The sequence below is a fragment of the Scatophagus argus genome, chromosome 11, assembly GCF_020382885.2.
Source record: "Scatophagus argus isolate fScaArg1 chromosome 11, fScaArg1.pri, whole genome shotgun sequence".
Lineage (NCBI taxonomy): Eukaryota > Metazoa > Chordata > Actinopteri > Scatophagidae > Scatophagus > Scatophagus argus.
In genome coordinates this window covers 18,245,584-18,272,490 of record NC_058503.1, presented here as the reverse complement: position 1 = coordinate 18,272,490, position 26,907 = coordinate 18,245,584, and the positions used below count along the sequence as shown (strand labels likewise).

Sequence of the window (26,907 nt, the reverse complement as noted above, 5' to 3'; positions counted from 1 at the left end):
GTTGCATCTTTAGTTCACATATTTTAACCAAAAAAAATTTTCTAGCAAATAATTTTACATGTTTGCCAACGTTTTACTAGTAAATGTCATTGGTTATTTACATATTAATGAATTTTAGAAACTGTTCTTTTTCCGTTTTCAAGAATGATGTGCTAACCTGCCTTTGTGATTTGGAGCCCACAAAATATTCAAAAGATAGAAAAGCCACACCATCAATATGAACACAAAGCTTATTTTCTTAATTCCACAAGTCTGTAAAACTTTCAAAGTCCTCGAAAGTAGAGAAGAGAGTAGGAAACTGAACTAGCAGAAACTAGCCGTGAATGGAATCTACAGTTTTAGTTGTCGTTTTTTTTTTTGCCTTCCCTTTGGATCATTCTGTCCATAACAGTATATTTTCTTGTTTGTGCCCACAAACAGGCATAAGGTGGACCAATTCTCAGTCATCTGTTTGGTTAGTTAGTCTATACCCAGCAAACCCCACATTCAGCCACTTCATTAAGATAATTCATCAGCACAATGAATCCATGAGGAGGTGGACTTCATAACAATAACAATTAGTTACACACACACGCACATTTCATTTCATTTCATGCGGCACTGTGTATCCATCTACTGATGTGGGTCCCAGGTGCAGCTGTGTTTCCTTAATTAAGAGTCAAGGTCCATGAAGAGTACAGGCTTCATCGTTTATTAGATTCATAATTAACCCCTTCTCTTTCATCCTCTCACACTCTCTCTTTGTTTCATTTCAATCACTGAGTTAACCCCTTTTCTATCACTTAAAATCAATCTTCCACGTCGTGCTGGGTTAGCTACCTTATGCTGTCACCTCATGCCCATCTCACACACTGTCACCATTAACCCCACATTTGTCTTTATTTCGCCATCTCTTCCTCAATTCTTTAATTACCAACCTCTCTCTGTCTTTCATTTTATTCACTCGAGCACTTAACCCCTTTCTCTCTGACACCCTCCCGCTTCTCCTTTTTTTATATGCGCTCGCAAATAGCACCTATCTGTCTCGTTCTCACTCTCTTAATGCTCTCATCGTCGTCATCTCCCTTTCTGTCTTTTTCTCTCATCCACCCTGCTGGTACGCCATTGCTCAATTAACCCCCCGGGTTCCCAGCTAAGGGTCAACATATGTATCAGGTCTGGATCACGTCCGTATGTGCCTTTGACAAATGAAGAGTCCACGCACACACACACGTGTGTGCACACTGAGGTGTGCCTCAAAAATGATTGCATTCATTAGAGGATAAGGTGAAAAAGAGAGCTGTGTGGTAAAGAGGAAGCAAGGGGGCGAAAGAAAGCAGTGGAGTGGAGGCCAAGGCATCACTAAGTACTGACAGAGGGCTCAGGACATGGTGGGAGAGGAGCTACGTTCAGTGAAACAACCAGGAATGAGTATGCAAGGAGTCAGAAGAGAGGACAGAGCAAATGAGCATAGAGAGGATAACTGCAGTACAGAGGGAGAGTTGAGGTGTAGGATGGGTACAGCAGAGGAATGAGGTGAAGGTGAGAGGGACAATTTAGGTTCATTATGGTGAGGTCTCCCTGTTGTCTCCTCTTTATCCTGTCATAATGAGACACCTCTCCATGTAGCAAAGATAATGAGACATGAGCCTGGATTAGCCTACCTCAAGGAAAGATTTCCATGAACAGGGAACTCTTGTAGTAGTGCCCCCTGTATCTTCAAACATTTGTTTACTGTAATGTTTAAGGTTGTCATAGTAAACACAGACATTTTTAGTTTATTTTTGATATTTTTCCATTCTTTGACGAAATAATTTATCTACTACAACCAATAACTGTGCTCCCACCACAAGACAGGTGTCACTATCACTACTTTTCAGCGGTGTTGTAGCTGATCGCTGTACACCATATGCTTTGCATGTTTCCTCTTTTCGTGAATTAGTAACTGAGAAGCAAGATAGACAATTATGTTTGAACGAGACCACGCCAATGAATTAAATGTATCAGCCTGTTTAACGTGATGAGTGTTCGTCCAAGCCTTCAAGGAATTAGACTGATTCATTCATATGCACGTGCAACTGTACACACATTTATACACACACTCACAGACACAAAGACAAGAATGTGTGCGTTTACCAGATGGCTGGTGGTTAAGAGGGTGTGAATGATAAAATCTCCCCACTACTCCATCGCCTTGTCCATTATTCCACTCCATTGCCTTCGAAAAGTGTGAGGGTGCGTGTGTGTGTGTAAGCAAAAGTATGTCCATGTGTGCATTTTCATCTCCGTGTATCTTTGTCTAAGTTAAACAATCCACTCACGTCACTGGTGTCATAAATGAGCTATATTAAAATTAAACCATTAAATTACAAACATAAAAACAGTCATTTAATTGAGTTTTGCTCTGTTCCTATTTTATTGGTGCCACCCATCACATGTGACAGCTTGTAAGCAATCAAACTAATGGAACATTACGAACCTATTCAAAATGTGCCACACGAGTTACACTGTATTATCCATCTGTGTGTGTGTGTGTGTGTGTGTGTGTGTGTGTGTGTGATCAAGCGAAACATGACATGTTGTCAACACATGAGGCTACGTGGCATTAAAGGTTATGTTTGAAGCCACTGCATGAGTTGAGTGGTTGGTGGGTGCCGGCAGTATGCTGACAGATAATTCTCTGAAATCACATACACATAACGAGCTCACTGCCCGCACACACACACACACAACAATAACAACACCTAAAATACACACATGATTAAACACGCATGGAAAAATCCTTAAGTTAGTAAATAAAGTTTACTAACAAATTCGATTTTAAAACCAATGAAGACCATAGCTTGCACTAAATGAAGCCCACATACACCTTCAAAAGCTTTTATCGTTATTATTTTATTGTTCCTAATGCATCCTTGTTCATCCCCTTAGTTACAAATATAAACTCTAGTAGATCCTTACATACAGTATGCACATAATAAAGGGTACTACTGTAATACACTGTATGTTGATTGTCAGTGTAGACTGATATATGTGTCAATGTACTGCAAATTACCGATGAGGCCATAGCCTCATCAAATATAATTCACAATTCAGCTGATAGCCAGCATCTCAGCTCCTAAAGAAAGGTAAGGTTTATGGTCCCTCTACCCTTCTCAAGGACTACCAGATACACCTTCTTACACACACACACACACAAAAACGACCCATCAATGAAAACTAAAACATATGATTACCATATAATGAAAAATGTTAGGGCTACATAAAGAAAATGACAAAGGAACAATATGTGATATATGACGTGGAGTAAAGAAGACTTTATGGCTCCGGTACCCTTTTGAAGGACTCGGAAGAGCACATTCACACATGGTATTGTAAACCACGTGACAACAATTCACACACACACACACGCACGCATACAAGATGACATTTCTGTCCAAAGCAGGTTTCTGTTAGCACACACACATTTAATGAAAGAAGATGATGTCTGCTATTGAAGTATTGGCTGCTGCAAAGACAAAGATGCAAAGCAGCTGGTAGCTCATTCAAATCTACTACTTTCTTTTTTTTTCATCTGTTATTTATTTTGGCTCTACTGCTGAAACACCTTACCTATTACCTATGACCGAAAACCACCACCTGAATTGGAGAAGAAGACATGGAGGTTTGAATTATGAGCAGCATATTTTTTGGGACAATCACTGCCCTTCCACTGTTCATCCTGTCCCAATTTAGTCGCTCTGAAGAAGAGCGACACAGACAAATAATAATTCGTATTTACCCACATAAAGGTATTCAGGTGCAGCCAAAGCTACACTCCAAGAAACACACCAGTTGAAAATACATCCCACTTGTGAATGTGTACATACACACTTCACCCCATATACATTCACCGACACAATGTAATGTGTGAAAGCAATAAGCAGCACTGCTTTCTTTAGTGGAAGGTCAATATTATTCTTCACGTGTTGACCACTTCATATGGAGGGCTGACGGGGCTGTTAGTATTACAAGACCACATTGTGTGTGTGTGTGTGTGTGTGAGTGTGTGTGTTGGGGGCATGTGTATATTTGTCCTTCCTGCTCATTCACCTGACCTTTGCAAACTGCAAGGTTTGAACACTTTGAAAGGAAAATATGTCTGAACTCAGTTTCCCTGAAAGATCTATTGATAAATATGATGGAGGACAAGCTGGAAAAACAGTGGGAAGACATGGGAAAAAAAGATTATGTTTTGGCAATTTATTTTCAATTTAACTTTATATATTTCAGCAGATCTTGTCAGATTCCATATTTTTTTTTACTTCATAAGACTAAATTAAATGTAAGGACAAAGAAACTTTGAGACAAACACAGCTAATCATAATGATAATATTCTTCAGTTTCACCCCAGCCCAAATTTAGAAGCCAATTCCATCTCAAAATGGTGGTCAGATACAAAGTCTGGGACAAACACAAGGGATATTAACAGACATACAGGAACCAGCAAGACACTGATGCTTTTTTTCACAGTTTAAGATAATCAAACTATATTTAAAATCATAACATTGTAAAAGTGCAGGCCAAGTAAAACATCAACACAAAACACATTAAAACACACACTTAAATACAAAAGCTTCTATTCAAGAGTCCAGGGTCAAGCTCGGTCAACCCTGGGAGCTAGAGATAACAGAGCAGCCACTCAGAGACAAAAATCAATTGACATACCGTACTCAACGTGGTTTAGGAAAACATGCATGCGAAAGCACACACTGGGCCCCAAAGCTGTTCGGTTTCCATGTAAAAATGGAATTAACATTACTAGAAGCTACTAAAATTTATATTAGTAAAACTTAAATTAAAAGTTTCTCAGTCACTACAGCATAGGGAAACAAAGCAAGCAAGACTTAATGATACTGGCAAAACCACAAAAAATAACCAACATGTATTAAATACTTAACACAATGCTAATTCGATCATTAAGCTGAACACATAGCTTCAAAGTGAAGAACGAGATCTCTTGGAAGCCCGTCTGCTTGGTTTAAGTATCAGGTCATTGTTAAACTGCCTGGGATTAAAATGTTGTGATTAAATGTTGACTGTGTCAGAGGCAACCCACACAAAGTACTGCCTCTCAATATGTTTGCATGTTTTTCAAATCCTTTTCAAGCCTCACTGTTTTGTTGAGGGTTACGGTTCAATTCACGTCTCACAGACACACACGCACACAAACACACACAAAGAACCTTATGACTAAATACCTTAATGCAAAAACAACTTCCACATAACTTCTACAAGCTAACAGTTTGCTGTACATAACAATCCAATCAAGTGCTGCATGTCTGTCTGGTGTCTATTGTCTTCATTATCTCGCTACACCAGAATAAGCAGCTATAAATAATCACATTGCAACTGCATCATCTTTAAAAATCAGTGCTTCAAAAACGGGATTGTGTGTGATTCTAGTAACCAAGGCTCAAGCTGTTGTTCGTCACACAATAATAGGAGGCTTCTGTCAGCACGTATATACTGCACTGACTTAATGTACATGTCATTTATGATGAAAACTGTAGGGGACGATTATGGGGAATTGTGCATAATAACCCTTCCAATAGGGTCATAATTGCCTCATTCTGACCGGCTCATGTTTTGCTCTACTAAATGACTGCGTGAAGCTGGTGAGCAGTGGAAATGGGAAAGAAAAGAGATGTAAAGTGAAAGGAGGAAAGGAGACAGAGAAAAGAGTCCTGACAAGTACAGCAGTGGGAGAGCTGAACGAAGAGTTGAGTAGGAGAAGGCAGCAAAAGAAAGAGATGCTGAAAAAGGTCAGAAAGCCAGAGAGCAGAGAGTTTAGATAATTTGAAGAACAGAGGGGAGGGGGAAAGAGAGAACATCTAAAAATACAGCTAACACCATTTGTGAATTACAATAATGTCACAATTTCTGTTACAATAGGGAACAACTATTCATACAGCACATACTTTTTCGATTATTCATTTCACTCTCCATTAGGAGCTCTGAGGGAATTTCTAGTCACTATCTTCACAACCATGTAATATTCTCTTATTTTGCATGCATTCACATAACTTCGACAAGCATGTCGGGATTTCAGAGGCCTTCTCTTTGCACTTCCTGATGCACTCTCACATAACGACATATGATACTGATTGATTTAACGTGAATGTATGGTCTGCCTCACTGACGTAATTTCATCCATGCCATTAAAAGTATTCAGTAATTCAGTAATCCAAACCTGCTCAGAAGTATATGTGTGTGTAAACTAGAAGACGGAGGGCATATAACTACTTCAAGTACTTTCCAAACAAAAGAAAAACTGTATTAAAATTTAAAAAATGTGTTTACAAACAAGCAGAGCTATTAGCCCCACAGTCTTAAACAAAGTTAAACTGAAACAATCTATAATGATGAATGCCTAAGCCATTATATTCCAGCTCCATTGTAAATGCTATTTCACACAATCAGAAATGACAGCAATCAATCTGTAAATGATCCAACACATACATTAGCTTGGCCAATTACTTTTGCTGTGTCTGTGTGAGTGCATGTCTAAATAAGTTACAGCAGCCTGACATTATCATTTTTAACTTACACTGGCTAAATGAAGATTTCTGTAAGCCCTTAATTGTCTAGCAAATATAGCATTAATGCGTGAGCCTGCTATAAGTTACAAAAGCGGTGCTTAGACAGAGACTGAGAGAAATTAGCAAGTTTGACAAAGCTGCATCGACATCATCATCATCCGCAGCAGCAGCTTGTCTTATTCACCAACCGTCGCATGTTTCTCATAATCATGAATATGGAAAACTGTAGAATTAGAGAGCACAGAAGGGAGGGAAGGGCCTGCTGATAACAGGAAACCTGCTCTGAATAATGTCCTCATTATCAGAAATTTGGATACTTTGTTAATGATCCTGGTATCGTACTGACCTTTAGTTATTCTAATTATTTAGGTTTAACTAGCAGATAAATCATTTCAAAGTAGGATTAGAGTTTAGGAAAAAAAGGAAATGAGGGCTATTATAAGACATTCAAAATGAAATTACTGCATTTAGAACCAAACAAATCCTGAACGCTGGTCTTCCTCAGTTTTATATAAAGTTAAAGTTTATCTTCATTGCACATTCGAAAGGAATTTTTAGTCAGAAGGTCACTACCACAGACGCTGCCTATGTGAAAGTCAGCCTGGCCCTCTGTCTGTCCCTTCTGCTCCTACTAACCCCCATGTGATGGCACAATGGGCCAGAAAAAAAGAAAGGAAATCAGAAGAAAAAACAAAAGAAAGTTAACGAGAGAAAATGAGAACATTGTTTAAACATTAACAAAACCCGGGAAATGAACTGCTGCAAGCGGTATTGGCTGATTGGAAAACTAACACATACACACTTGAGTGAAAACACACACAGGCAGACACACAATGCACTCCCACCGAGTTGGCTTGAGTCCATCAACTGTCCATCCTAACATCTCCAAGTCAGACATTTTAAAGGTTGTTTCATCTCAGCAGCCAGCCAGACAATATAAACACCAGACAAGTTTCAAGTTTGATCAATTCAAAGTGTAATTAACAGTATTAGCAAGGCAATTTACAAACAGCTCCAGAGGAAATTACACTGTTATGGCATTGAAGGGTAGGGCCTAGCTGAACTAAACTCCTCTGAGAAGGTGCCCACAGGAGAACCCCAGGAACATCAGAGATCTAACAAACCCTTTCTTCTGATGTCCATGTCAGGTTTGTTAACTCAAGAAATTAATCTGAGACAAGGTTATTAAAGCGCAGATCAGAGGAATGAGAGATGAAAACTTCCAAGGCACTGAATATACCTTGCAGTACAGTGTCAATCATTAAAATAATGACAAGAATATATCAGTCTGCCCTGCTTTACTCTCCTAATACAGATTGCAATCATGTATGTAGTATAGAAATGTATCACGGCTATGCAGTCACAAATATTCAAATGACAAAATGGTAGACGAGTTATTGTTTTAAGTAAGTTTTAAACAAATGCAAATAAATACATGCCTTCATCTGTGAGACATACACGATTAGTCATGCAACGATCATCATTTTTAGCACCTGAACCTAGCTGTCCCACTACAAGAGCTAATCCATACCACCCAACCCGCAAAAATATGCACTAATTAGCCATCGAAAAGCAACTCGATGCGAAAAAAGCAACTCAACCTACAAACTGTCAACTTTATGTACTACGTTAGCACAACTGTCAGGACTGAGGACGGAGAAAACGACAGGGACAGGCCCTTCAGGGTGTGGCTGCCTTGTGACTGACAAGCTGCTACCACAGTGTTTCCTCAACTTCTCGGTCAGATCCACTCAGGAGGAGGTGTAGCAATGCATATCCTCCCCAGGTCTACCGTCTCATCTAAATACAGTCACAATACAATATTAAGCCTGCTCTGTGTGCAAAGAACACACTTCATATCAACGCATAAATGAACACACTGTGTACTGAAAAAGTCACAGAATGGATTTGAAAGGTGGAACTGGATGCCTGCATGTGCATGCATGCTTGAAAAAGAATATTTATGTTTAACACTGATGTATGCAAAGGGATGCATGCCGTTTGTTTGTGTGTGAGCGTATTTGATCAAGAGTATGTGTTATTAATGTCCCACAACAAACATCAATATCATACAAGGCCACAACATTCCTCCCCTCTCTCTCCATTACCAGCTAACCTTTTAAACAAACACTGGTCTCTGTAAAGGCTGTTTCTGCAATACATACAAGTTGGGGAAAATACATTAAGAATTACATATCCAGCTACACGGAAAATGCTGATGGGAATCCATACTTCCTGCTTACTTTTCATTTTCTTTGGCATAAAGCTGTGAGGGGCTTGAAAAACAACATGCAAGGGAGACATTAGGGTAATGGAGAAAAAAGGTGGGAGTGTGGGTGGGAGTTGTGGGCACTGGTCTAAAGGTAAACTCACACACCACACACATAAAAATATTTTTCTCCACACTATTTTTCACCTGCTGCAGGTTGTAAGATTTCTTTTGAGGTACGATTGGGGTTGCGTTGAGGGTCGAAAAATTATTTGATGTTCTGTCATTCAGCTGACAGTCAGTGTTTATGGAAAGGTCTGACCACAGCTCCTGAACATAACTTTGACACAACTTTGACTTTTGACACAGACAGTTTGGATGAGCCATCTCTGTTCTAGACACACAGATATGAAATTATAGAGATGAAATACGTTTCAATCTTCTCATTAAATTTAACAAAGGGTAAATAGCTGTAAGTTATATGTGTGCTTCCTCAAAGGACCTACACAGATACATATCCTCAATTTAAATAACACACACCCACATTTCCTGACAGCTGCCATGTCAATATCAAGTCAAACCTTGATAACTTTGAGCTTTCTCTCTCTCTTAAATGTATCACTTGGGTATATTTAAACCATGGATTTCTGAAACTGTATCTTTGACCTCTGTCTTCAGCAGACCTCAAAACCCTCCTCTGTTTTCTTTGTGGTTATAAACCTAAAGCCAGGCAGTCTGAGTCTGCCTACAGTAAAACACTCATCTGGGATTATGAGCCATTTATTAATCTCAGCACAGTAATACTATGAGAGCCTCGCTCCAGAATCCAATGAATATTTCACACTTTCATTTCATATGCAATCTCTGGTGCTCAGAAGTGTGTATAGCTGGGTATCATTCTTTGCGGTTTATTTGTGTGTGTGTGAGAGAGAGAGCATATGTGTGTCTGGGGAATTAGTGTGTGGCACTTTATTTGATCTCAGTATTGAAAAGTGTGTTTTGGAGTATGCACGTACTTTTATATTTGGTTTCTGCACTGCAAACATATTTTAGTTTTGTGCAGCTTCACTACATTCAAAGGACATTAACAGAAAGCATTACTATCCTTTTTGAGTGAATATGAGGAGAGGGAGAGAGACACGGTAGAGACAAACACGCCCCCAACACACACACACATGCTGACAGTCAGCTCCATCCACAGTACAGAAACCTGCTAAACCAGCTTCAACTCTAAACTCACTATTCAAATGATCCAGTGCTTATATAATAATTGTATTTCAAACCAGACTGACATCCTTCCCCCTTTCTGACATTAACTCATTAACCCAATGTTTTTTCTCAGTGAGTTTTCAAGGGGAACTGGGTGTACTAAATCACCACTGTCTCTCAGTCCCCTCCTGCCATGAGAGCTTATTACTTACAGCTTACTTCATTCTTTGCTGCTTAAAAAGCAGCAAAAGCCACACAAATATTTTTCAACATGATAACAAGCAACCTGCTTGCATCTGAATGAATGCGCTACTGAACTGGAGAAAGTCTGAATCAGCACTGACCATCAGGTTCTGTAATGTTAATGTTATACCCACTGAAGCGCCTTGGACACACATACGAGATACACAACATGCAACGCACCTACTGTTCTCCACCCACATCCACCCTGACACACTTGGAGGAGATCTGTACCCAGCTGACTACACTCCTCTAGCTCACATGGAAACACCAACACATTAAACTGCCATTGCATTAACACAAAGCGGTGTGCGTCTGCAAGGTGTTATAACCAGCTCTGAATGTCACTAACTGCAGGTACCTCGCTAACATGTTTGGAACACTTTATCTCCATAGTAACAGCACAAACCACCACCTCCTGGAGGCAGGGGCATCTGGCTTTGTGCCCATTGAGGCCAAACTGCCCTGGAAACCCTTAAAGGTGTAGTGAATGCAAGCATTGTATCACTCAACTGTTTACTGGTATCCTTAAAATACAGAGCGCTGCACTGAAAGATTGTTAGCAGAAAATAGTTTACATGCCCCAGACAGTATTTTTTTCATTCCAACATGGCAAAAGGCAAGTCGGACCAGTGCATGCTGCTCTCTGAGTTTCTACAAAACCATGGCAACAGGCTTTCATAATAGAAATCCCCCAGGTCAGGTCCATGGTCTCCTGACTCTGTTATTACTCCTGTCATTGAGTCATATGGCCTCTGTGTTGCAGCTTAGTGCAGCATGTAACCCCACCAACAACCAACTTTGATACAGGAGAGGTCATCAGGAAAACTCAGCCAGCAGACAGAACAATATATTTATTTATTTACAAAATTGTCACATGGAAATATTATTCTTTTATTGTATGAAGACAGTTCCCATCAGCCACTTTTCTGCAGCGGATACAGCAAGTCAGGCTCATCCTCGAAAGGCAAAAACTGGTTATAAGCTTACAAATATTTTTCATCAAGCTAGACTGATGCTAACAAAATTATTTTGGTCACAGGATGTAAAAATCAAGATTTGAACCAGAAGAATTATTATTCTGACTCAAACAGAGGCCTGAGTCCTGTATAAAGAGATCACTTCAGTTCTTCCCAAAGGTTCTTACAGGCCCTCAAGAAATTGCCAACTTATGCAACTTTTTTCTTAATTAGTTCAGAGAATCTCCAACACATCCTGCAGAATTTATACATCCTTAAAGGCATACAGCATGTGCAGAGGACAGAGAAATATCCTGTACATTATATTTTCTAGCCAGTGGCTTCTTCAACTTTTTTAAGCTGTGACCTAAATGAAAAATTCAGTTCACCATAGGACAGAGGCTCATTAAAACATGTTGATAGTGCTTTAATGTGCAGAGGCACCAAGAGAAGGTTCAAGATTCATTTAAGGTCCTAAGTCATGGTTCAAAAAGCCCTTAATCTAGGTCACTCATCACATTCTAATAATGCCGGAGTCTCTCAGATGGTGTGAAAAAAAACACTAGACTTTCCAGGGGGGAAATGAAAAATGACACATTCCTCAGGGGAAAAATAAGAAAAACGGAGAATATATGGATTGAGTTTGCAAAGTCTCCAAAAGTGAATTGCTAATGACACTGCCGAACGCTGAAGGCGAGTTAAAACACTTTCCCTTTGAATTTTGCTTATGAGGCAATATTCTATCCAAAGGAGTGGCTTATAGGCTACTGCAGCTCAATACTCTAGAGTGCAAGCGAGCACACACACACAAAATACAAGGCACCCACTTCCTCATACAAGCACATGCACACACACAATATTCTGTGATTAACATAAAGGTATAAATGAAATGGATTAAGAGTTATCGGACAGGTAGCAAAAAAGACTGAAGACATAAAAATGGTTGATTTTGAGTACAAGCGTTGCCTGGCACTTGTGTCTTCTCTTTAGGGCCTGCCTGGCCAGACATTTGGTTAGTTACATCATGCATGCACTATACTCTTCTTACTGTTAGTCATTCAGTTAACAGCCTGTTTTAATTAAAAACTAGTGAAGTCTAACGTGTCTGCCCTAATGTCACATGGTTGTTAGTTTTAAGTCACATAAAACCCCTAAAATTCCTTGTTCACTCTTTCTGCACTTTTATATTCAAGACATTGTCATTAAATGAAGCAAAATGATTGAATCAATGTATTTAATTATTTGTCAGACTAAAAGCAGGAGTTAACACATTATCACATTCTACCCCAAAAGGTTCTTACCTTATCTTTGTCCTCTACCAAATCACTGAGTATGTCATCTGGGTCCAGAATCCCCCCGTCACAGTATTCAACGTGGTGAGTCCGGACCAGGAACTCTCCTTCCTGTAACACAGGGCACAACCAACATAAATACATAAAGTGTGAATAAACCTGTCAGTGGCTGACCACTCTCCCTATTACAGAATATGCACATGTACAGTATATCTAAATACTTCTTTAAATGTGTGTCTGCAGGCATAAGATAATCAAAAAGTAATCGAAAGTGTGGAATTGGTTTTTTTTAATTCTATCTTGTAGATGTGAAGCAGTGAATGAAACCTCTTTAATGTGATGCATTTTGTTCAAAAACAAGTTTCTAAATTAGGGTTTAACACAGGGAGGGATGATTGCAAACACAACACGGAAGAGCACTTTCATTTTCATAGCAGGTTCGGAATAGCAAGATGGTTTGAAAAATGTTTTTTGCATAGTTTGAATGTTTTAGATTTTTATTCAGAGGCTGCATATACGATAAAGAAACAATTACTTTGACTTCAGGTAGTACAATAAATTTGGGATTTTTTTTTTTTTTTTAGAAAAAACAACATGGAAAACAACAATTTTCTTAAAATGACACTAAATCAGTGCTCACAACAAAAGGCCTCCACTACTGGTCAACGACTCCTTCACTCTGCTCCTCCTTTATATACCTCAGCTCCCCCTCCCCATTCCTGCCGTCTACTTTGTTTCTTTCCTCCTAACATCTTCCACATCTTTCCCCTAGGTGCCTTGTACAGATTACAACTCCAGCCTGGCTCACTCCCTTTCTCCGCTGTGTTGGGTCTGTGATTAATCACATCGACACTGCACTGGACAGCTGACTACGTAGAGCTGGTTGTTGAACAACGTATTTAGACAACACACACACACACACACACAAAACCCACAAATAGCCTAAGGAAAGGTATGACTCAAAACGTTACAGGGTACTGCTCCATTAAATCACTCTTTCAGGGTCAGGTGCTTGTCAGTGCTTTTCAAAAAGTGTCATCAGGGATTGGATAAGATAGAACAAGGTGCTCTATGTCCCTGGATATCACTGCAGCACAGTACCACTACTCAGTACCAGCTCCTACTCTAAACTTTGCTCTGCGACAAAGCTCTTTGTAATAGTTCATTTTATAGTGTAATACATTTCTTTGTACATTTATTCATGATATCCGGTTAGAGAAATAACTTCTTTTCTCATGTTTTAAATATAAATCAACAATTTCACTGACACTTTCAAATGAAGTGGGGTGCCACTCAGTCACATCTGATAAATTGTGATTAAAGTACACAAATTACGCCAAATCAAGTAAAACAGTAATGCAAACAGGGAGCAGCATTGAAATATACATCACCAAGTACCAGCACTGCAAAACAAATAGACCACAACTTGATTCAGTTTTCACTAGGTTTATTAAATCAGGCAAGCAAAGCAATATTCACGTGTGCGTTACTGTGTGCATTGGAAAGACTCTCCCTACAGTTCAGCTCAATTTACTTGCTCAGGAGTCAGTTTTGTTTTCTTTTGCAATCTTTATTTACATAGCACCTTTCTGAACAAGGTCACAAGGTGCTCATACAAGGAGAATGAATTGCAATACAGATAACATGGAGAAAAAAAACATAGTGCAAACAGACCAAACCAAAATCAATTAAACAAAATAAACAACAATAAGATAAGATAAAGTTTAAAACTTTAAAACTGGACTTTGCATGTTCCACCTGCTGATGTGTTACATGAGGAAAAACTCAAGATCAAAATTACTGAAGTTAACTCTTAAATGTAGACATTCTTCCCTGCTACTTGTAATAATAATCAACAAATATGGCTGTGTTTGCTCACTTAAGATAGAGAATTTAACCCAACTTAAGTGTTACCTCACTCCATGAAAAACAAACACAGTTTTCTTTTTATTACATCACAAACCAACCACCATTTAACCATCACTGCTACACAAGACTCTGACATTGCGGCTGTTTATACTGTTAAATTGTCAATCCCTATAGACCCTCCCCTCCCTTCCTACCTCACTGTATAACTACACTGTAACAATGACTGGGTCAACACCTGGGCCAGACACATGAGAAATAGGCATTTTGGGGCATATTAAGTCTGGGACAACACATCGGCGCTCTGAGGGGGCACAGTGGGCCCAGTCAGGCCCTGCGGACCCACAGTACAGTCCACACAGCTGACTATACATTGCATTTTTCATTTCATGTTACATTGTGCTTTAGAGGCGCAGGATCCCAAACAAATTAGCAATTCATAAGATTACAACAGGCCAATTGACACATCATAAACATGGAGCTTTCAGGGGTCCGGAGGATCTGAGGCCTCAGAGCAGTTTGCTCACCTTGCCTGATTAGCATGGTTAGTAATCAAGCACCCTGTGCAGTGTAATATTTTGTTTGGTCTGTATTAGATCTTTTGATTCTCTACTAGTTTCCCCCCCAGTGCTACTGCACTAGAGTCGAAACAATTACCCAACTGACAATAATCTATTCTTATTAATAACCATATTAGCAATTTAAAAACATTACTAATTAATAAATTATAAAATATGATTCAATTTTACCAAAAAATCCTTACATACTTACCTTAATCAATAATCATAAATAAACGAATACATTAATGACTTAATCAGTTAGCATCAGCAGCAGCACTACATGAGGTTACCATTAGAGTATGTGATGTTTTCAACCTCCACCTCCAGCATTATTTAAAATATTAAACTGATCACAGCACATGTGAGTCAGGTCACAGGAATCACAATCAAATTACAGGTTTTACTTACAGAAGAAAAATGAAACCTGCTGTTGTTTTTAGGTCAACAACCGCCTTTGATCTGCTGTTACAGTGGGCAAGCCATACAGCTTGAAGACAAGAAATAGAGAGGTAGAGAGATAAGAGCTGTGAGCGCACTGATATAATCTGATATTCAGGAGGAGTGTATGGATAATGTGTTACAGATTTTTTGTGAACTGCGTCAACCCTGTGCCTCCCAAGCCTGGCACTTTAAAAACCTCAGATATTGTAGGACTAAAGATAACAGCTGTAAACACACTAATCCAATCTGAAAATCGTGGAGATTAGCACTTAATACAGTGTTTTCCTTGATACTGTAACAGATACTGGGCAGTGTTTGGCACTCTACTCTGAGGACATAATCTAGAAATTATTATTAGGTTGAGGTAAATTCTCACTAGAATGAAAACAATACGCAGATGATTCAGGGTTGTCAGTAACCCCCAGGGTTGTCCCATTCTTAATCTAATTGATACGAGTTTGGTACGCTTGCTGCTGTCAAAACTGGAGGCAATGCAAACAAGTTGACTTGGGTACAACATAATATACTGATCCAGGATTCATTTAAGCAAATTCTGGAGCACTCATGCCATTTATATAAAATGTAAAAGGCAGCTGTTACACACACTTGCAGCTGAATCGGCTCTGGCAGCTCTCATCGATTCCACTGGAAAAGAATATCATATCCAATATCCAATAATAAGGCCCTCGACTAAAACTGAGGGTTCTGGAATTATCACAATTTCATCAAGCAGGTCTGTTATGCCAGTAACATAAAGCGTTAGAGCTACAAAGCATGACTTTGTAGAGGCAGTGAGTACTGATGCAGTGGAAAAATAACTGAATACGAGTGAAATTGTCCCTTGACCCATCTTGTGACCAGGCAAGAGAATTGCTGTTTTAAATGCCACGCCACGCTATTACTCACCATGCTAGTGTTTCAGAATTCAGCATTCCAAATTTCAGCTATGAAAATGGTGATTATTCACAGTGAGTCAAGGTGCATCTCGGTGGTTCAAAATCAGATTTCTTTAGCATCTTATCTACTAGTCAGAATTGATAAATATGAATGTTAGAACTTTTTTAACACTGTGTGATGAGCAGACATTTTATGATAATTAATATGGACTGTAAAACAGGAAATACAACCAGACAGGATGATCTGCACAGAAGGGCATTCATCTAATACAGTATATTAGTGGTCTAGCTGTGACAAGCTTGTCACATTAATATGGAAAATCATGTGTGCCATCCTACCCTACCAAAACAAAACAGAACAGAACAGAATAGAATAGAACAGAACAGAAGTCAGGTTGGACGAACACATTCCTGCGGTGTGTCTGCAGAGAGGACGGCGCGTGTCTCCTCCCTTCCCCTCCCTCCCTCTCAGGAATAATTGCCTGTGCTCTGGCGCAAGGCCAGGGCGTTTTACGATTTTATCAGCCTGTTTGGCCACGCCTCATCAGCATTCTTAACCCTGCCTAATGGAACTACGGGAGACACCCACACAGGCAGGAACCCTTTCATACACATCCACCTTAAAATCTATACATGCAAGTGTAAGCAAAGACATGCTTACACACATACACACACACTGGCATACACACTGCCAGCTTACAAAAGCAACTAGTTTCAAAGTTTGTTCTCATATTTGGACTATTAGCACCAATACTGTGTCAAGTACAGATATATTCTAGACCACAAACATATACTGCATATATAGTGGAGCGAGGCATCGCAAACCACATTTTACTTAAAAAAATGAATATATGCAATGATATGCTGATGTGTTTTTACAGTTTCAAATGACACCAAACACAGCAGACTAAACTACATTAACAGGCATCTGTAAACACAGAACCACACACTTGTCTGTTTGGCCAAAGGTAATTAAGAAGTCCGTCAACAAGCTGATAACTTCCTGACAACTCCCCACAAAAAACAACCTCAACCCCCACCCACCCACTCTGGAAACGCTATCTCCATTTTTACCTTCAACATCTTTGTTCTGATTGCTTCAAATGGTTTTATGGTTAGGTTAGGTTTTATTTATTTTTTGATACTACTTTCATTGTCCTTTTCCCATACCACAATTTCTGCTTTGCCTCATCCATCAAGTGTGACAGCTCCTTTATTATAGCTGTCAGGAAGCTGTTTTTGCTTCTTGGTTTTATAACAAATAATTACAGATCGTGATGTACCATGATGTACTGAGTATGTACTGTAACAAATGGTCTGACACTTCAAAATTTCATTCAGAACGCTGACATAAGAATTTAGAATAACTTTTTTTTTTTGGTGCATGTCCATTCTGTTCTCTTTAAACCTGATAAGTCAGGTGCGCAGCCTGTCACAGACTCAACCAAGGCATCATGGGACAGCCAGTGGATGGCTAACATCCATGATAACAATATTGGGATTCATTCAGGATTTATCGTTCATGAGGTCTTTTCTGACACGCAAACTATCAGCAGAGGTCTCTTGTTTTCAGATCACAAAACAACCTGGTAATTAAAACTGGAAAAAGTGCAGAATAAAGCAGTTTCATTTTAAAAAATGTGTTTCTGTAAAACTCTGCTTAGAAGAGACTTCCCAGTGCAGTAGTAGAACAAAGTCTGGTGTATCCTACATACAAACACATCAGCACTGTCTCCTTTGGTTCCATGCTGGGTAATACAAGAGAGTATACAAATTCTAATAATTAGGCTGTGACCAATGTGAAACTCAAAAATATGCAACTAAAACACAAAATAAATCCTCTCTGCAACTCGACTCAAGACTAAAGCTCAAGGATCCCTCACTAAAACGTAGCTTTAATGTCTATTCTAAGTGTTAGCGCCTCTTAAGCACAGCTGTGGGAACTCCTAACAAAGCAGCTGATAAGAGTCAGTTAGCTACAATGGATGTGTGCTGGAACACACAAGATTAAAAAATGTTTTTAATACAAGCAGCATACTTTCTGAGTAGGATGAAGCAGATAAGGGGGAGGGGTAGAGAGAAAGAGACAGACCGAAAGCGAGCTGTCTCTGTGACAATTTAAAAACATGATTTGCCTAGCACTGGGAGGAAGGATTAGGGACTGGACTGCTCGACAACACACACATATCCTGACTTTCTAATCCTGGAACACATTATCAACCATAATTACACAGCTACAACAGATTAGTGTTGCAGGGAAATGACTGAGTGATGAGAAGAGAGCAAGAAAAATACACAGAAACAAATACAAAGGGGGAAGAGATGAAGCAATTAAGGAGAATGAGTATTCTCCATCCCAGGGAGGAGGAATGAGGAAGGAGAAGGAAGTTCAAGATGAGGCAGTCAACAGAGGTGAAAGGGGGAGTAAGAAAGAAAAGGGAACACAAACAAAAGGAAAATATTTATATATATATATATATATATATATATATATATATGTATATCTATATAACGTCAAACAACGAAAAGGGAAGCTAAAGAGGCCGACACTATCAAAAAGTGGGAAGAATGACAGCAGGAGAAGCAAAAACAAAAATTATAATGGGAGGCCGCAAAGTGCTGACAAAGGTGCAAGAGAGAGTAGGAGGACAGAAAGAAGAGAGGGAGGAGAGAAGACAAATAAGATGAGCTGTGGGAGAACAGGGCATAACACGCACAGTGTGTGTATACGCTTATCAAAGCATTACATCACACATGCAGGAAACAAAGTATTTAAACACTCGGAGACCTAATCAATAGAGCAGGGAGGTGCATCATCACACACATTGTAGCTGCAGGAAAACACACTCTGGGCACTCACTCTGTCCTCAGTGAACATCAATAACGCCTAAAACATTGCTACCCCTTTTTTAGACTAGAGATAAACTGCACTGCAATATGGTTCCTATTAATCTTTTGTTTTTCACTTTCAAAAGCAAAACTGAAGTTAAAATTCACTTCTACCAAGAAATTAGTTTATATTGCCTTGTTTTGAAGTCAAAATTGCAATTACCAAATAGAATAAATGCAGTTTTTTTCAGTGACAAGATCAAATACATTAATGTTACCACGGGTGAGTGAAACTTTTGTTCAGATTAATAGTGTCAGCTCATACAGTACAGTAAGGAACATGCAGTGGTAACCACAACAAGCTTTCATTTTCCAAGTGGTGGCAGTTGGCCTATAGTTTGTTAGGCACAAGTTGGAAATTTCATTAATGATGACTCGCCTTCATCACGGGTCCCAGTATGGTTATGGAATACTATAATTTCACAAAATATAACTTGAAATAAACTTCAATTTTTTAAATAACACATACCATACCTCTCAGACTGTGGTATACCAGTGCAACACCTATGTCCCACTTAGCCATTATTCCCAACACTAGGACCCTGGAACAATCTAAATGGAATGCAGTTGTGTTTAATGTTATCAGGCACACCTGCTCTTTTCCTGCTACAAAACACCAAAATGTGAAAAAGGCCTTCAGATGTCAGTCAGCAGCTACATAAGGAAATACCAACCCAGAAACCTTAAATCTGACACCGTTTTCCACAAATGTTAACAATATGTAAAATAGCTGCTGTATCATTAGCATTTATATTTTCTCACTCAAAAAGTGAGAAGAATTTTAAGTCTGAACACTTAAAATGACACCAGTAGAAAAAGCTGTATATATTCCTCTCGCTTACAGCCCGCTGCTGTAAGTTTATAGACCAAAATAAATTTAAAAAGTAGGCTATTGATCCCTTCTTCTGGGCAGAACAGAGTTCTCTCACGATAGGAGAACAGAGAGTAAAGGAGGAAGTGTTCAAATAGGAAGAAGCGTTCAAATGAACAGGGAAGAGCAGTTGTAGAACTATGTAAAAGGTGAATAGGTAACGTGCTTATGAGAAGAAAATAATACTAAATATGATGAAGGAGGGGAGGGGTGGTTTACAGGTAGAGGAAGTAGATTAGGAAGCAAAAAAGTCTGTTTCACATAAACACAAACACAGCGCCAACATCTCTCCCTCAATCACAACTGAGGCCATCTCTCTATATGACTGGTGTGCTCTTTGAATAATAGAACCAATATGAAGCGAGTCACTGAGAAGATTTGGTCGTCTGATGGGGGTCACAGGGTTCCTGTCCTGAGAGCAGTGCCAGGAATCAACAGCAGTCATAAAGGAATAACCAGAGGGAGTCATTTGCATTTTACACTCACAACTAAAGTGGGAACGACTCATGCCCGCTCCTGTCTCCACCATCACAATTCATATCAGATATGCTTTTAATTTTTTATACAGCAATTATGGAGAACCGGACCTCCATGGCTTTGTCTAATTTCCCAAGACTTTGTGATGTGAAAATCATATGGCCCTTTCATGGTGTAAAAAAATGACAGAGCTTTTGATTATTCTTTTATGACTTCAGGGAAAACCTCAAATGTTATGAAAGTGCTGTTTCATAAAAAGTTGTCTCGCCTCTTTTTCTAAGTCTTTCAGGAGTTCATAAAATCTTTACACATTATTACAAAAGTACTTCTGACGAATGAATAATGTAGCTAACTAATGGCTCAAAGGTCAAACAGACTAAGAAAAGTTAAAATTACATTTATTTGTGCTTTTGTTCATGTTCTTGAGCCCACTGGACTGTTTTGTAGTAATGAACATGAACAAAGAACAATTACAAAGATTCATGTGCCTTCCAGGTGATGTACAAGGTGATTAAACCTGCCATACACTAACTGTAATGTCAACACTCAATACTGTACTAGTATTTTACTGGAAGCAGTTACAAAATATCTTAAGCAATACTTGAGCAATATATACGTGTGATTTCTTTCTTTCTGCATCTATTCAAAAACCAACATCTTTGGGAAAATCTGGCGTACTAGTTTGCATTTTAAGACCACATATCCCTCAAAAACTATTTAACATTGTTTGTGCATTGAGCAAAGAAGCGTTTATCCAATAACAATAACAACAATAATAATAATAATGTTGTTGTTATTTTCCATAAAGTGGTAATTAGAGCTGCAGGGATTAGTTGATAAGTCGCCCAATAGAAAATTAATTCTTCTAATAATCGATTAGTTGCTGTAATCTTTTTCTCCACACAAAAATCTGCTGGTTCCAGCTTCTTAAATATAAGGAATTGCTGCTTTTCTTTCCCATTTGTGACAGTAAATGGAGTCTTTGGGTTATGGAGCGTTGGGCAAAAGAATCAATCTGAAAACGTCATCTGATCTCTGGGAAGTTGTGATGTGCAATTTTCCCTTTTTTTTAAGATTTCATACAATTAATGTTAAATAATAGGAAGATTAATCAGTAATGAAAATAATGATTAGTTTCAGCCATTGTGGTAATCGTAAGGAAACGCACATTTCAAGTGTATGAACCGTACCTGTTCCAGGAGTTTTCTGTATCTCTGCGTGGCTTGCTGGATGAGGTCTCTCACGGTCCACCCCTCCTTGCAGGGTACCACCACACCTGTCTGTCCAAATGTCACTGTCACCTTCATGACAGCACTCTCCTCTTCATCCAAGATGCAGGCCCTGTGGATGTGCCTGATGATAATGCAAGAAGACTACAAACCTTAAGTTGGAATGGCCCCCAGAAACTCTCAATAAAGAGGCAGGGATGTGGCCAAACTGAAATGGCAAAATAAAAAAACAAACAAAAAAATGCAGAGTTGATGATAACTGAGCGGCTTGGGATCAACAGTACAGACCAAAACACTCGACCCAGCTCCTTCAGAAGTCACACGGCTTGTAAAAAGTTGCCCACATTCAACAGAGCTCCTTAGTATCTGTCAAATCTGTTTACTGTCTGTCCATGCCATTCCTACCGAGCACAAGGCAAAGTAATAATAATGACAGGAATGAAGTACATCCGGCTCCGATATTACTTTCTCATGATGCGGTCATCAGGGTTATCGCTCAGCCTCATCACTTCACATCTCAAGTAGCATCCAGTACGTGTTGATACTACTCAGCTGGTCCCAAAACGTTAAAAACACTGCAGTCTTTTCACGGTGGAGTTAGCTGCTAGCTGGTAGACGAAATTTGTATGTCGTGTCATTTCTGACTGAGTTTGAGCTCACAAGCTCTGGATAACTTCACTTTTCCAGAGGCTAGCTGTCTGTCAGCTAGCTCCACTTGGCTAAAAATGATTAGCTTGATATTGTAACCGGGTCGGGCTAAGACAACAAGCCAAGGATGATAACGTTAAGTTTTCCACAAGTATTAGTTTCCCTCAAGCCTTCCTCAGCTACATCAGGTGATTTGTTACTACTTGTTTTGACATACGAACAAAAGTTCTTCCAAACTTTCCACACCAGGATTAGCAAGCTGAGTCCTGAGCTAGCTAACGTTAGCCACCTTAGCTGAACTTTGGAGGGAGGGATGCAGTCGCTCGGGCATCACTCCATAAGTTTTTCCTCTAGCAAGTTTCGTTCTTCCAAGCGCCCAGTAGCATCCACTTTCTCAGCGACACACACACAGTATGGCAACGCAGCCGTTATTTTTGACAGTCGTGGACAAGCCGAAGGCGAAGTTAGACAGTAAACGGACCGCGGCACTGTGTGCTGGGAAAAAGTTTGGAGATTCCTTCACTGCCGTCCGCTCCTGGCCAGTTCCTGACCAGCTTCTCCAGCGCTCGTTACTGTCACTTTCTTAAAGGGGAAGTACTGCGATTACTGGTCCAGTGAGAGAGCAGAGAGGTCAGGCATGGAACCACGCAGTCTCTGTAACATCATGTGTGCAGGGAAGACAACAGAATCACTGGTGACAAGTTACAGCCACTAGTAAGAGAAGAGTGATGTGAATTAATCTATTGGGAAAACATTGTAGTTGCAGTGTTGGAAAACGTAGTCACACTTTATTTGAATAACGCATTAAAGTATTCACAATATATATTTTGCCATTAGATTGTTATTGTTGACGCAGTAGCATGTAAGATGCACTTTAATCCTGTAGCTGGCTGCTTTAGAACTAAAACCTGTCATTTTTAGACTGTTCTTTGGTTTAATTTACTGTTTAAAAATGAACTTTTATATGTTCATTATAGGCTTAGGTTTTGTAGGAGTAGAAAGTATCATAAGATCATAATACTCAAGAAAAGTATAAGTAACTCTGTACTTAAGCATAGTAGTGTAAATCTAGTTAATTACTTAAATACTTTTTAAAACAGTCCTACATTCAGAATGATTCCAGCCACTTGGGTCAGTGGAAAAAACAAAAAAACATGAATCTATTGTCACTTTATAAAGTTATTATGGCAAATGTGCTCATTTACACATCTCTCTGGCACAAAGCAATATTATCATTCATTTGTAGCTTCTGGTAAAACACTGTTCTTATACCTCTGTTTGGATCTCCAAAACAGAAAGCTAAAAGATGCGAAACCAGTCTGTAGAGCAGAGAGGAACTGCTGAGTCGGGTGCCTTTTTCTGTAGGTTTGTCACTATAAGGCGTCCATTTTAGATTACATTTAGCCATACGATCCATTGTTAATAAACCCATTAATGAATGGAGGCTTACAATAGAAGTATAGTTTATGAGCCATATTACCCTCTTAAATGTCAAAAATAAAAATACTAATGTACAAAAGATATAAAATGATGCCAATTTTTTAACTGTGATTAAATATCAGCTCTAATATTAAGGGATCCACATTAATACAGCGGAAGGTCTAATTTGCATCTGGCATACCTTGAAACCTAATTAAAGCCCTTAAAAATCTTCCACTGGTTGACACTATAGCTCAGCTTTGTTATCTTGAAGCCAACAAAAATACAGTATTTACGAAACATTTTGACTTTTTACAGTGTGTATAATCTTCAAAGAGGAAAACCCCTCCCTGTGAGGAGGAGCTTGGCTTTGTAATTAGCAGCTCAAATGTATGCATGTGTACGTCTGCTAATTGATTTGGATTAGGTTTAGTTTCTGGGTCACTGAATTCCATTGCTACTAATGAACCCCGGGGGAGGAGGAACATTGTGCATGTATGCATTTTTTTCTTTCTTTCTTCGGCAAAAGTTTGAAAGTTAGAAGTGTACTTGAATAGTCTTTTAGGATATGAATTTTGAAATGTCTGAATTAACCATGAAGATGCAGAGTGACAGGAAAGCTTTTCTCTGTGGAATTCATATTCTATAAATAAATGCCAACAAATAAAGTATTATGACAATGTTCAAAATATTCATAACTGTACACAATAAAAGTACACAGTAAATGTGATAAAGATTAAAAGACGAGAGAGTCGGTTGGATTAATGTCATCCCATGTCATTTCAAAGAAAGAAACAGCTCACTTCTTTTATTAAACTCGATATGTACAACTGTGTTAACATATTCTGCAGTCACTGCCAATGGGCGTTTTTCATAGAGAACCTTTCGACATGTCAAATCAAAGTGCAGGCATAAATGATAAAATTAATGATGTCTTAATTCTGTTTCACTGCTTCAGTTTCAGGATCTTGGTATTGTGCATGCCAGACCTCTGACTTACTGGGACACTGAATAGAACAAAGTCGTTGTTAATGTTATCATTAACACCCGTGCTTCCCCTATGATGACAAGCCAAAATGTCTGCTGTGAAAGAGGCCAAAGACTGAGGCCATATCCAGACAACAGTGGCATCGTACCCTGTGTAGGGTACCAGAGGGGTGTACCACAAAGCAAGATTAATGGGTTAGCCAGGAGTGCTGAGCCTGAAGGCAGCGTTTTCAATGTAACAAAGGCGGCTCTCTTTTAACCAGGCAAGATCACCATGTTTACCTGGTTCTGGTCTGGAGGAGGTCATGTTTCGGATTAAAATGGTTATAAATAGTGCTTTCTTTTCACTAATCATTTTCCTGAAGATATTCTCTGTGAGTGACGTAGCTTCTCTGAGGGAATATATTATATATGCAAACTTTATGTATTCTGCTAGTAACATCATCTAACTACAGCAAAGCAGTGCAAAATGTGTGCATATGGTAAATCACCATCATCATCATCATCATAATCCCTGTTTGTGTCACGTAACATTAACACTTTAAAGGGGAGTGCGAGAGCAGGAACTCCCATCTTCCCTCCAACATTTTTTTGCGAGCACCAACCTCAGGCCAGGTCTCAGGCTGTAGCAGACTGGCCCCAACTGAGACTTTGGGTTTAGCCCCAAGTTGGATCCAATGGTCATCACCCAGGACAGAGGCCTGCGCATACAGTATTACAACAGTAACCTTTAACTGTTAAAAAAGATTTCATGTCACTTCAGTTAACATTTTAAAAACCATTGTTTTATGACGAACACCTTGTATTTTTATATGATTTGGTCCAGTATTTATAACTGATCTGGTCTGACTTCCTTCAGCTAACCCCTTCACCCAATCTTAACCCAGCTGCTAGAAAACAGCTCCCACTTTGGTTTTATTGTTCACTCACAGAGATACACACACTTGGATTCAGACCTTGTCCTGCTGATAAATGTAGCTGCTCATTCCCTTGCCTCACCCCATATGGTACAATCTGAACCTCAGCAGTGTTCTTTGTCATGCCTCCTCCATTAGGAACTGTTATGAACAACGGCGAACATGCTAGGATGTGAATGCTCCCCTGCTGTTGGGCCAGGTGCATCCAGACCCTGGCAAACAAATCAATATGTGTGTTAGAACATGTTCTGCTTCACAGAAAAAAAGGTAAATTAAAGTGCACAGTGGGAAAGAGGAGAACATTGTAAGACGCTGGCGTGACACATACAACAGTGCTTTGTACATGAAAGCACGCACAAGCTATCGTAATTACATGGACACATAATCTTTTGTCCTCCACTGCCTCTTTTTATTGAAATAACACGAAATAGTAATGTTAAACATCATATACCTGTATTTTACGTGTCATCCATCATTCTACGTGGCTCCAAGCAACCTCACATCACATGCGTTGAGAAGGAGAGAGAGGCACATCTGGCATAAGACAGCAAGTGTCCACATTATCATTCTAGGGTAACTACAGTATTTGGCTTAGTGTTGATTTAGCATTCTTCCCTCTTTTGGGCTTGTACTGGACCATCCAGCCCTTCTCTGAATTCATGCTTACGACCAGCTTTCACTTGAGAGGAGCAAGAGCAAGAGATACTCAGGCAGGCATTTGGTTGGGAAACAGACATAAGCATAACATATCATCTTTACGCAACGCCAAGGAAAATAATGTCAAAAATATCCTTTTTGCTTCCACATGACATGTGGCAATACTGTACAGTACGAATTTAGTTAATTTAGCATATATGATGTACAAATTGACAACAGACACTTCCTGTGCTGTAAGAAAGTAGTATTTAGTCAGTAGCATTTTTTTGCAATGATAATAATGATTACCTTTATTGACCATGTGCTCTTCACATCTGTGCTGAAGCTTTTTTTAACCAACAAAAGTGGAATAAACTCCTCAAGCTGAAACTGTTCAAGACAAAACTTAATTTCTTTGATAGGACAGACGGCAGAAAGAAATTAAGTTTGACCTGCTGAAGATCCTAAAATACTTCCAAAATCCTACTTTCAAAATCAATGTCCTTATGCACCACACTGGCTGAAACTGCCACATGTAATTAGAAAGCGAAAAGAAAAATGATCACACAATCCTCCAGTTTCCCTATCTAAAAAGTCTTTTA

General features: G+C 39.2%; 1 protein-coding gene across 2 annotated transcripts in view; it reads right to left on the bottom strand.

Moving 5' to 3' along the window:
• The window catches only part of pard3bb (par-3 family cell polarity regulator beta b), a 167,326-nt gene extending 144,358 nt beyond the window's left edge, over positions 1–22,968 (bottom strand). For both annotated transcript variants that reach the window (XM_046404893.1, XM_046404894.1), the window contains exons 1-2: positions 21,660–22,968; positions 12,479–12,580 (exon numbers count right to left, since the gene is read on the bottom strand). In XM_046404893.1, the coding sequence (XP_046260849.1) occupies positions 12,479–12,580; positions 21,660–21,776 (219 nt within the window). In that variant the 5' untranslated portion in view covers positions 21,777–22,968. The remainder of the gene's footprint in view (positions 1–12,478; positions 12,581–21,659) is intronic.
• Between the last annotated feature and the right edge of the window lie 3,939 nt (positions 22,969–26,907).